We start from the raw sequence: 13,119 nt of genomic DNA, 5'->3' as shown, positions 1-13,119 counted from the left end.
AGGCTGTATTCTGGCTACCGCAGCATGTGGGAGCCCACATTCAGGAAGACTGGGTGAGGCCTGTAAACTGACTACCACAGTATGTGGGAACTCATAACCAGGAAGGCCTGGTGAGGCCTGTAACCTGGCGACCACAATGTGTGGGAGCTCATAACCAGGAAGGCCTGGTGAGGCCTGTAACCTGGCGACCACAGTATGTGGGAGCTCATTACCAGGAAGGCCTGGTGAGGCCTGTAACCTGGCGACCACAATGTGTGGGAGCTCATAACCACGAAGGCCTGGTGAGGCCTTTAACCTGGCGACCACAGTATGTGAGAGCTCGTATCCTGGTGACCACAGTATGTGGGAGCTCATAACCAGGAAGGCCTGGTGAAGCCTGTAACCCAGCGACCACAGCATGTGGGAGCTCATAACCAGGAAGGCCTGGTGAGGCCTGTAACCTGGCGACCACAATAAGTGGGAGCTCATAACCAGGAAGGCCTGGTGAGGCCTGTAACCCGGCAACCACAGTATGTGGGAACTATAACCAGGAAGGCCCCTTTGAAGCCTGTAACGTAGCGACCACAATGTGTGGGAGCTCATAACCAGGAAGGCCTATTGAGGCCTGTAACCTGGCGACCACAGTATGTGGGAGCTCATAACCAGGAAGGCCTGGTGAGGCCTGTAACCCGGCAACCACAGTATGTGGGAACTATAACCAGGAAGGCCCCTTTGAGGCCTGTAACGTAGCGACCACAATGTGTGGGAGCTCATAACCAGGAAGGCCTATTGAGGCCTGTAACCTGGCGACCACAGTAAGTGGGAGCTCATAACCAGGAAGGCCTGGTGAGGCCTGTAACCTGGCGACCACAATGTGTGGGAGCTCATAACCAGGAAGGCCTGGTGAGGCTTGTAACCTGGCGACCAGAGTATATGGGAGCTCATAACCAGGAAGGCCTGGTGACGCCTGTAACCTGGCGACCACAATGTGTGGGAGCTCATAACCAGGAAGGCCTGGTGAGGCCTTTAACCTGGCGACCACAGTATGTGGGAGCTCCCACGGATGTCTCTCCGTGGCCACCATAGCACTGACGGAACAGCAGATTGCTTGCAGTGCAGGGCGTGCAGAACCGCACCTGCCTGACCTGCTGCCGTGTACGCTCTGTCATTCAAGCATGAAGATGTCTTGAGCAGCTTGGATGACAGGGTCAGAGCTCTTAGTGAAGAGGACCAACCAGAGACGAGATAGTTAGCCAACGTCTCGTCCGCTGGCGACATCGACACATATCCGTGCTCCACGGCTCCCTCCACAGCAGCGAAACTAGCCCGCTGATGCAGATAGAGACGTGAGGAGAACGGATTCTTCCATACCCTCGCAATCCCAGCGTGGAGATCAGAAAGGAATGGAAGGCTCATCCGGGCTGGTGGCTTATGGGTGGGGAGGAACCAGCCATCCAAAATACCATGAGCGGGTTCCTCCCAGACGCGCCTCCACTGCAACTGCAATCTGTCTGTGGCGCGCCCCATAATGTCAACCAGCTCAGCGTACACTGGGCAGGAGGGCTGAAATGGTTCGGTCTCAACCAAACTGACATCCTTTTCTATATATATATATACATTACAGCCAACTCCTGCCCTGGTAGATCATCCACGAGGTTAACGCCCCTCTCCCGATAATCTGCCAGCTCCATCTGAAAGCTCCACGAGCTCGACCGCCACTGAGCCTCAGCCCGAGCGGGAACCGGAACCGCGGGGTTCAGATGCCGCGCCCACTTCCCTCGAGAAGTGGGTCAGACGAGAGCAGAGAGTTCTAAAAGGAAAACTCTCAGTTCGCGCAAAAAACTCCCTCGAGAGCTTCCCGCGAATGCTCTTCTCTCAGGCAGAACACGCACAGATCGTGTGAATCCTCCAGTGTCAAATATCTGGACACAAGTCGGTACACTCGCGCAAAGTGTTTCTCCACGTCTCTGCGCGCTTAATCGTTGATACTATCACACAGACAAACAGTCCCTGAAGACGAAAAGGATGATGTCACGGTTTTAAGGCGCCCTTCTTATACATCCAGATTGACGCGCTCATCATTCAAGCTGATGATGCACGGGCTGTCGCCGGTCAACCTGATTACTGTGAGTTGATATTTGATTTCAGACACCTGTCACGCCTGAGGCGTTCCCCATTGCGTCATTCGACGTATTGTTGAGTTCCCTTCGAAAGGGAACTCTATCTCCCACTTGCAAGGATGAACCTCTGACTTTCCGATTGTAAAGAACGGCATGACGGTTCTGCTCTTTGAGACTGTGTCTCCGGGCCATTTCACCAGCTGCGCTCAGATCTCTTTTCAGTGCAGTGACAAACTCATAGTGACTGACCACTTTCTAAAACACAAAGGACATGCTGAAACATGATGTCGATCGGCAATCTCGGAATACGCCCAAACGTGAGATAGAAAGGGGCGAACCCAGTGGTTTAATGCACAGTACAGTTGTAACTGAAGGTTAAAGTTCTTAGAAGCTGTGGCCACCTCACCTTACCGTTCTGCTATACCATTACCCGTAGGGTGGTACGGTGTGGTGTGCGACTTCTGAACACCAGCCATCTCAAGCAAATTCTTAATGATCTTACTTTCAAAGTTTGCTCCTTGATCTGAATGTATTCTCTTTGGAAATCCATAGATGCAGAAGAGGTCATTCCAAAGGGCGATGTGCAACTTGTTTGGCTGATTGATTATGAAAAGGCAAGGCACGTGCCATTTTAGAAAAACGATCTGTCACTACTAGGACATCGACAACCTTCCCTGAAGTCGATGCATACTAGTTCCATAGGTTCAGAGGTTCAGCGAATATGCTCAAGGGGCGCACGAGCATCTGGCTCAGGGGTTTTTCCAACAACACACCTCTGGCAGTTCTTCACACAGAGCTTGATGTCTTTACTCGTTCCTGGCCAAAAGAACCTTTCAGCTGCTAGAGAGAGAGTTCTTGCACCACCCTGATGTCCAGCTGCATCACGGACACCACGGAGGACGTCACGCTTCGGGGAATCTGGTACAACATACTGAAAGATTTTCTTGTTCATCAGTCGATCCCTCTCTTGACTCTGTACGGTACATGATTACGAACCTTCAGCTTTTTCCACTGCTTCAAAAGGGCCGTCACAGAGCTAGGTTCCTTTACTTTCTCACTCTTTGAAGGACGTTTACGTCTCCGAACATAGTGGAGGACTCTACCGACTACATTGTCCAACTCTTGGAGATTTGAGAGTCTTGAGAACGGGATCGCAACAGACGCGTCTTCATCAGGAAGCTGGAGTGACGTCGGACTTGTCACGGGCAATGGACTGACTCCACCGTCGCAGTGAGCGCCTAGAACAGCAGAAACTTCAGCAGCATCAACAGATCCAGGACTCGAGTCATTCGCGTCATCCTCTAGCTCGTTCTCAGTTCCATTACCAGTAGCTTCGACATTCTGACGGTTGTTGGTGACACGAAAGGCATCTTGCACGGTTCCTGTAACAACTCCATTTACCTCATCCAAGAGAGACACGTATGGTTCTCTCAACAGACGACGGCTAACGCGAGACTTGACAAAGGGTTCTCTGCTCAAGGCATCTGCAACAATGTTCTTTGTGCCTGGCACATACTTCAGGTCAAAGTCGAACGCAGCAAGCTTCGCCACCCGTCGCTGTTCACACGCGTCCAATCTGGGTTTGGTAAGAATATACGTCAGTGGGTGGGTTATTATCAGACCACGCAGTGAAATGTCTCCCTTTCAACCAGTGGCTAAACTTGTCGCAAATAGCCCACTTTAAAGCCACAAATTCGAGTCTACGTGCTGGGTAGTTCATCTGAGACTTGGAGAGTGTTTTGCCGGCGAAAGCAACCGGACGTGCAACCTTCTCTCCGGGCGGCACCTGAGATAACACAGCTCCTATCCCATCAAATGAAGCGTCAACAGAGAGAATAAAGTCGTGACCGAAATCTGGGTGTGCCAGAGTCACACTGTGCAACAAGTCCCGCTTCAAAGACTCAAAAGCAGTTCGACGCTCACTAGTCCAATCCACGGGTGAGAGTTTCACAGCGCCGAGCGGCTTCTTCGCACGGCTACACTTCCTCCGAGTTCTTTTCTCTGAACGATCTGATGGAAGTTTGAAAAGAGGTTTTGCCTTAGCAGAACAGTCGATAACGAAATGCTGCTAATACAAGGTCATGCCCAGGAAAGAACGAATCTTCTTCTGAGAAGGGGTTACGCCATCCGCTTCCATGAGGTCAGTAGTCTGGATGTCACTAATCGCCTTGACCTTTTCTGGGTCAGTCTGGACACCATTCCCAGTGACAATGCGTCCCGAGAATCTGACGGATCTCCTGAGGAACATGCACTTCTTCGGCGCTAGCTTTAAGTTGTGTTCAGACAGGCGTGAGAAGACCAGTTCCAACCGGTCAAGAGCTATTTGTTCACTTGGAGCAAAAACCATCAGATCGTCCAAGTAGCAGAGAAGACTTGTGAAATTCTCATAAAACCCCCTAAAGCTGCGAGTGCGTCCGCTTGGTGTGGGAGTGGGTGAGCGTCCTTCGCGGTCTTTGCATTCAGCCATCTAAAATCAGTACAGATACGAAGGTCACCGTTCTTTTTCCATACTGATACTAGCGGAGATGCATATTCACTCTGAGACTTCCAGCTCATCACAGTGACTGGGGGCTACACGTCGATAAGGGAGTCGAAAGGGCTTCTCGATTTTTCCACGCGAAAAGGTCGACTCGTACTTCTCAGTGAGATTCAGAAGCCTATCCTTCCATTCCCCTGACACTTCACAAGCGTCCAGATTCTGATCCCGTAGTCCTAATTCATCCAGCAGGTTCCTTCTCTCATCACCGGTCCGCACATGACTCGTAGAACTTGCAGCACACCGAACGTTACGCTTCAAAGACTCGGCTGTAGACAACTCCTCCGCGGCGATACAGGTAAAAAACGTCCACAATCTTTTTGTTTTTCTTAATGACGATAACTTTTGTCTGTAGGGTTCGTTATCTCGAAAAGGCACCCATCCACCGCCCCGCATAGGTGTGATGACTCTTCCTATAATCGCGTTCCTTGGACGGCATTTACACAGGGTAGGCTCGACAATGACTGTGCTCCCTACAGAAACAGAAGTTGACTCGGGAAGCTGAGCCCAGGCAAGGTGTTCATGGTGTGGTTCCAGAACTATTTTCTCTTTCAACTTGGCTGCAGTGCCCACTTTATCAGGCATGTCTTCACCCTTCCATCGTTCCACGTTAGAAAGCGGAGATAGGAATTGGTGACCTTCAACATCTTCCGAGTTAACTGGGCTGGACACTAGTCTCCAGTATCCGTCCGTCTCTTTCATTTTTTGAATTAGCCACTTGATGGCGTTGCTGCCCAGAATCAAATCGTCGCTTTGGCCTGGAACCACTAAGACTGGAACAACCATCTCGCATGCGTAAAAAACTGAGAGTTCAAGCTCGTACGTCACTTTTGGGGTAACACGCCGTCCGCCACAACCAATTATGACAACATCACCAGCAGGAAACTTTTGTAGATTTGGCTTGTGTTGTAACAAGAGACTTTCAGCAGCTTCACTCTGAAAGTGCACGCCACGGAGCCACTGTCAACCATAGCTTTCAGTTGAAGGTCGCCCCACAGTAGGGCCGGGAGATAAAACGACAACGATAATTATCGCGATGTAATTTTTCTCGATAAAACGATATCAAGACGTCGATAAATGTCCGATAATGTTTGCGCGCCACACGGAGCACTTATCCGCTCGGCTCAAAGTCCAAACGGCAGTGAGCGCAGCGCGAGCTCGCTGGAGCAGACGCGATTGCTTCGATCGTCTCGCTCGAGACATTCAGCGAGAAACGCTCGAGTTCAGCGAAGAACACAGATGTCAAGTTTAAACCAGTTTAAAGGCAGATGAAACACAGCTGACAAAAAGGAGTAACACTGCGTGCAACGATCCAGTCAGAATCTGTATTGACACTGAATCCATTTAGCGTACCACGGATTTACTCTAAGGTTAGCCAAGTAATATTAACTGCACCATGAAACGTGGGATGTACACATTTCATTGTATAATATCATTAATGTAGACAATTCATTAAATGTCTTATGGAATATAAGTACAGCATTTAATAATGTATTTAACTGTTAGGCCACTGTTTTCATACAAATACCACACAGAAACCATTAAGTTACATTTTGCCATGATAGTGAGGTGCTAAGTTATAGGCTACGCCTGGTTTTATCTGTGGTTATCATCATCTAAATGCATGAGACTGGGTGACCAATGGTTCATTTTAATACAACTCAGTCGGAATATTACATTTTACCAATTAAAAATGTGGTCGTTACATAAACCCAGGATGATCAGTAGTGATGGCCGGTTCGTGAACGAATCGTTCTTTTGAACCGGTTCTTTTTAGTGAACCGGTCGAACCAGTACACTAAATCGGACTGAATCGTCCGAAACGGTTCGCGTCCTGCGTCAGCGCTAAACCACAAGTTACTAAAGTTACTCACTTTCAGACATGCCCCTCCAAAGTCCCTCCAAATCGAAATAAACCAATATCCAGAAGTACATTTTATTCCAATAACTCAAAAAGTTTACTGAACGGAGACATGTTGCTGCTGAGAGAAGTGACGAGCACGAGCAGCTGATACTGCGCATGCGTGTACTACCGAACGTACAGATACAGCGAGTAGTACGAAGCTGCAGACTCGGAGACCTGCATCTACAGTCCCCCTGCACCCAGAGTCCCGCATTCTCAGACCCCTCGTTTTTCGAGTCAGCGCCTCCTATCAAATTGTATCGGATTTAAACAGAACTTAAGCCAAAACGTGAGTAGGCCGTCTTCAATTTTATTTCGAGAATCGTAATAGCTCGTTTGATTTCTTTTTTAATAAAACTAATTTAGCTAATCGATACAACATAAGAATAGTCCATTTAATATTTGTAAAGGTAGTTTGTAACAAGATTTGAGCCGTTATGTTTTTTCGCCCTCTTTACCCCGAAAATATTTTGATAGCTAACGTTAGCCAGTGGTGGAGGAAGTACTGAATCTCAGTACTTAAGTAAAAGTACAAATACCCAGATAAATATTTACTTTAGTAAAAGTAGAAGTAACACAATGACAACCATACTAAAGTAAAAAGTAAAAAGTACTTTATTTTAAATGTACTTTAAGTATTAAAAGTAAAAGTACTTGCATAACAATTTATTATCTTAATGTCTATTTTCTAATGATTAATAAAACATTTAATTCTAACTCATTCAACCTAATAGCCTACTCCTATAATGATGTTCAATAATGATGGGAAAAAAATGTCACCATTTCTGAAACAAGCTTGCAATTAGGCAATATCATGCTTATCCTTACTATATGTTAATAACTATGTTTGGCAGTAAACGCGATTCATTTATGGTGTAATTCTGAACCTCTTGGCTTGCCATAATCCTAACCAAACCAAACATATATTACACACGGTGTGTTTCCTATGCACGTAAAAACAAATTTTCGCGTATGAGTTGCATGATAAACACACTGCGTGTGAGACACATTTACCGGGTTGATATACTGTATCTATGGCAACCAAACGTCACTAGTGAGACAAACGTGCAACGAACGGACGGTCAGATTACGTTTTGGCAGGGGAAAAACTGGTCAGAAAATGTAACGAAAATGTAACAGAAGTTGTAGAAATGTAGTGGAGTAGAAAGTATAATAATTGCTGCAAAATGTAACGAAGTAAAAGTAAAAAGTAGGCACTATTTATTGTACTTAAGTAAAGTAAAGATACGTGAAAAATGTACTTAAGTAAAGTAACGAAGTATTTGTACTTCGTTACATTCCACCACTGACGTTAGCCTTTAACCTCGGACTTTTTTATACGTCATAAATGCTGCAGTTATTTTTACTGCCCATTTTGTGCCCCCATATATCTCAAACCCACAAAGTTGTCCAAAGTTCAAAAACATCTCAAGGGACACTTCTACAGTCAGAGCAGTGCAACATGAATTTTTCGAATTTTTTTTCTTTCTTTTTGAAAGATCATAAGACGTGTGCTATCGTAGCCTATCCAGTACACCATACATCGATGGAGTTGCCCCTTCCGATTCCAGCAACGCATCATTTTATGATTATGCAAAGCGACTTGTAAATGAGTTTTTTGAATGCAATTAAAGACGAAAAGTAAAGTCACGAACACAGTTTGTTCTTCCTTTTTTTCTTTACAGTCAGATGATGTTTAGGTGATCATTAAATAAAGTAGCCTACTGAATTGTTTATTATTGGCGTTTTGTCTATTCTCATTTATTTTGCTTCGCATTCAAAATATCAAAATATATCAAAATATATCAAGATATACCATGTTAGCATGGTAATGTTAATTAGACCATTATAGGTTGAACTGAAAGAAAAAGTTTTGAATTTGAATTTTGAATAAAAAAAAAAATATATATAACAAAAAAAACCAAACATTGTAGCAATAAAATATCACATAGACTATTTTTCAGAAGATAGTTCAATCTGTAATTGTATCCCTTCCATCAGTAACGATGAGTTTTTTTGGCACCTGCATTAAGCAGGGAACGCAAATATTTATTGGATAATTTATTTGAAGACCGTAATATTGCATCCTATTGTTTTTAATTGCATTTGGATAAGCGTGCGCTGTACTCTGTGTGCGGGTGTTATTCGATCTTTTGAACAGCAGGAGGCGCTGTGTTCGAAAAATGAGGGTTCTGAGAATGCGGGACTCTCGGTGGGGGACTGTAGATGCAGGCTCCGAGTCTGCGGCTTCATAATATTGGATACAGCGGTTCTCGGATAACTAGTACAGAACCGAGAACTGTTTCTTTCGGACACGTTCGACATACTGACAACTGATGAGTTGATGAGCTGAGCACGCGTGCATTTTTTTCTGAGGGACGAAATGTACGTTTCCAACTCTTTAGTTGAACATCAGTAAGTGTAACAAAATAAAACATTTTGGAAACATGTTCATCACATAATTACTGTATTATCACTGTATTATTTGAACGATTGGAAACAATGATTGGATTCTAAACATTTATTATTATACTAATATAATATTTTCAGGAACAGCTCATTTAATTTCTAGTAACTATAAATCTTTGATGTAAACTCTTGCCAAGGTTTTAATGGTGCACTGCTTAGTAAATGTTTATAATGTGTTAACGTAACAAATTAAACATGTTTAATGCGTTATGTTAACACATTGTAAACACGATGTATATCTAGGCTACTGTTACCTATATAGGCTACAGAAGGCTATTGGAGACAGACGTGCATCGATTTTTTAGTTTTGACTGTGTGTTCAGGTTTCAGCTCAGCACACACAGGCCTATGCTATGGTTCTCGAGTCGAGAACTGGTTGTTGCAGTTCTTGAATCACTACAACAGAACTGAGAACTGTTTCTTTCGGACACGTTCGATACGGAGAACCGATGAGCTGGAGGTACTGCGCATGCGTGATGGCACCGTCTCTGAACAGAACTTTCTTTCGGCCGGCTGATCCCGTGCTGATATACGAGCACGCAGTAGTACGGTTGAACCCAGGACTTAAATGAGAGGGCGAATCGGCGAAATGTACGTTTATTTAATAACAAATAAAATGACGAAGACCATTTATGCATTTTCGACATTTAAAACATGTAAAACATCCGCGTTAGCACATCGCCTAGGCTGCAGTGGGTTCGTTTTCAAAATGTAAATGTAAGAAACGTATCCAAGATGATTATGACGATGCGTACTATTATTTAACTGAAGTTATGATTAAAAATGCCTGTAATTTGAAGTAGTTTTATCCGCCAGGATGATAGAATTGACGTCATTACGTGATGACGTAAAAGAACTGGTGAACCGGTTTTTTGAACCGGTTCATTAAAACGAACCGTCCGAAAGAACCGGTTCGCGGAAAAGAACCGGACTTCCCATCGCTAATGATCAGGGCTCGAACAGACAGTGCAGGGCAGATCATTGAGGCCTTTCACTCTCGCAAGACTCACTTTGGGCTTCAAACGTGTACCTGGCTTTTTGCTGTCAGATTCTCTTAACAGGACTTTTTCCCGTAAGCTCATGACACGCTCCAATGCAGATGCTTCCAGAGACTTGGACTGCCGAACATCATAAGGAGCTGGAAGTGCTGCAGATGACAGTTCCACTTCGGTTCTGTTCACAGGTATTTTAGTGGGTGCTGTTTTTCTTACTGTGGATACAAGACTGGAATCTGAGTGATACTCATTCAAAATATCCTCAACTTCTCGCACAGTCCATGCGTCAATTGTCTCAGACCGAAAGGTGATTGCAAGCTCTTTACGTGGGCAGTGTCTGATGAACATGCGGGTTACCTCTGTTCCAGGACAATCCAGTACTTTACCCTGTTCCCTCAAACGCTCAGCAGCGATGTCAACAGCACGGTTTAGCCTGATCCGGTACTCGAAGGCATCTTCATCTGGTCTGGGTAAGGTGGAATGAAAAGTCAGCCAGCGGGAGAGGAGAGCAAGGAGCAGCTTCGAAGTGTTTCCTGAGAATGCTAAAGATCGCATCAGGGTTATGCGCAATGTCAACGTCACAGTTTCTCATGCCAAACTTGACCACGTCCCTTGCTTTGCCTCTTAGGTGAATCATAATCTCTTCCGCTTGATGCTCTTTTTTTTCAAATTATTGCGTTTGATACAGTCTCTCATGATGTCTATCCACTCATTTAAGTCAACAGCATCAGAAACTCCTCCCCCGAAGCTAGGAGGTTCTCTCACATTTTTGGAAAAAGACAACTGGCTTCGCGTCAGGTCCATCATCTGTGAAGCTGCACCATCAGCAGTTACACTTCTGGTGGAATCATCAACTAAAGGTGAGTCAACTTTGTGTGTCGGACTTAGTCTGTTGACTATGCTATCAGCAATCTGCTGACCAACCTGGCTGATTATGTCAGTCAGTCATAGCGGTGACTACATTTTGGGGGCTGTGCATTAGGGTATGGAGTAGACGAAAACACACCCTGTTGCTGTCTCGGATTTTCTGAATCATAACTCGCAGATGGGCCCTCAAAACCCAATGGACCTGAATTCGGGCTGTGACTATCTACGACTACATGAGCGTCACTCTGTACATCAGGCCCACTGAACTGTAATGACTAGGGATGGGTATCGTTAAGGTTTTATCGGTATTACTACTCTTACCGATACCGCTTATCGATCCGGTACTTTAACGGTATTCTCATCGGTTCTTTTTGGTGGTTTTTTTTTTTCCGTTTTTTTCGGTCCGTTGAACCGAGTGCCGGTCGGTACGCTCAGTCATGTGCACAACCGTCCGGTCAGTAAAGAGCTTCTTAAAATACAGAAACGGCGTCTGGACCGACTCTGGAAGCTCGAAGACGGGCTCGGGCAGAGTGAAGGTCGGGATGTCCTTTTCGACCCATTTGGTCTTCCTGGACTTTGCGGGAGGGGAGGGAGTTTGATTGAGGTCTGAAGACACCTCAACAAGCCCGTTTCTATTCCTCGATTTCTTTGAAGGGGGCGGTAAATCTATACTGCGTGGAGGGACAGAATCTTCATTCTCTCCATCGTCCGGATCACCGAGGTCTTCCGCTTCTGAGTCACATGGATCAGCGGGTGCTAGAGGTAGATCTGGGGTGTCCATAAAATGTACGGCAGTCCGTTATGTCTGAAAGAGATGGAACGTAGTAAACATTACTGTACAGTGTAGGGTCGCAAACTGTGTCTTCAGTGCATCAGGTACATCTACCCATAATAAATGCACAATGGTCATATTGACAAACTGATAAACACCCAACACACAGGCACATTATGATTTATTTTAATTTGTTAAGAAAACATTAAATATGCTAAAAAATACTCTTTGTACTATGTGTGACAAACCGGATAACACTCAACCATGAAATTAGATCGAGAGTCTGTTTACTGTGCTTTTAAGTTTACTGTGCTAAATAAAGCCAAAAATGTTCAACCATCAATTCAGTCTCATTATCGTGTCATGTTTGTCACAGAAAATGTAACGTTTATTCCCATCGAGACTATTCGATGCGTAACGTAGTGTTAGTCAATAAGCCTGCAAAGAGTCAACGGTATCACATTTAGAATCCGAAGGTAAACCACAGGCCGTATGAATAAGGGTAAAATAAATATGGTCTAGCAAAGAAATAGGCCGCATGATCCTGCGGGCTGTATTATCGCGCTGCTGTGCCAATTTAGCTGGTGTCGAGTTCAGCGTTTACCCTAACTGGGCAACTCGACCGAGCGGTCGCACAACTTTTCTGAGGCAACAGAGAGAGATACATTTTGTCATCACGTTTCTTCCGTTCAACAAAAAGATAATCATTGGGAAGTCTAGAACATGAAATCCAACCGAAGAAATGTCTTGCCTTACATTTTCGCGTCACTGGCAGCCATTGTTCGAAGAGAGAGAGATCACGACAATAATCTTCCGGTTCAGATTCAGCTCGTCTCAGCAACACATACTTTAGTAAGCAAGTAAACTTTATTTATATAGCACTTTTCACAGACATGAAGGGTCACAAAGTGCTTTACATTAAAAAAAAAAAACAAATAATAAAAGAAATAAAAACCACTACACGCATTACAACACCACCATATAGCTAGTTAAAAGCTTGTCTAAAAAGATGTGTTTTAAGGTGTTTACTACAATTTTCTACAGTGTCCAAAGCTCTCAAGACTAATGGAAGAGAATTCCATAGCCTTTGAGCCACCACACAAAACGCACGATCGCCTCTTGTTTTAAAACGAGTTCTAGGAACAGTAAAAAGGTCTTGGCCTGAAGACCTCAAGGAGCGACCGGGAGAGTGAATGTGAAAAAGGTCCTGGATGTACGCAGGAGCTCGATGGTGGAGAGCTCTGTAGGTAATGGTTCAAATTTTAAACTGCACTCTAAAACTAATTGGGAGCCAGCGAAGAGCCTTAAGCACGGGAGTGATATGTGATCTCCTGTTTGTCTTTGACAACAGTCGTGCAGCAGCATTCTGCACAACTTGCAATTTCTCCATGGAGGATTTGTTTAAGCAAGTGTACAGTGCATTGCAGTAGTCCAGACGAGAGGAAATAAAAAACATGAACAAGCATCTCCAACTCTTC

General features: G+C 44.9%; 1 protein-coding gene across 1 annotated transcript in view; it reads right to left on the bottom strand.

Annotated features, from left to right (window-relative positions):
- Window positions 1-11,903, bottom strand: part of LOC148965191 (uncharacterized) — a 28,408-nt gene extending 16,505 nt beyond the window's left edge. Inside the window, exon 1 of the mRNA XM_089126678.1 lies at window positions 10,038-11,903. Within this exon, the coding sequence (XP_088982804.1) occupies window positions 10,038-10,557 (520 nt within the window). The 5' untranslated portion in view covers window positions 10,558-11,903. The remainder of the gene's footprint in view (window positions 1-10,037) is intronic.
- Window positions 11,904-13,119: the final 1,216 nt, after the last annotated feature.

The sequence above is a fragment of the Pimephales promelas genome, chromosome 24 (assembly GCF_988280905.1).
Source record: "Pimephales promelas chromosome 24, fPimPro1.hap1.1, whole genome shotgun sequence".
In the NCBI taxonomy this organism is placed as follows: Eukaryota; Metazoa; Chordata; class Actinopteri; order Cypriniformes; family Leuciscidae; genus Pimephales; species Pimephales promelas.
Note: the sequence above shows the minus strand (reverse complement) of the source record. Positions and strands in the feature narration are given on the sequence as shown.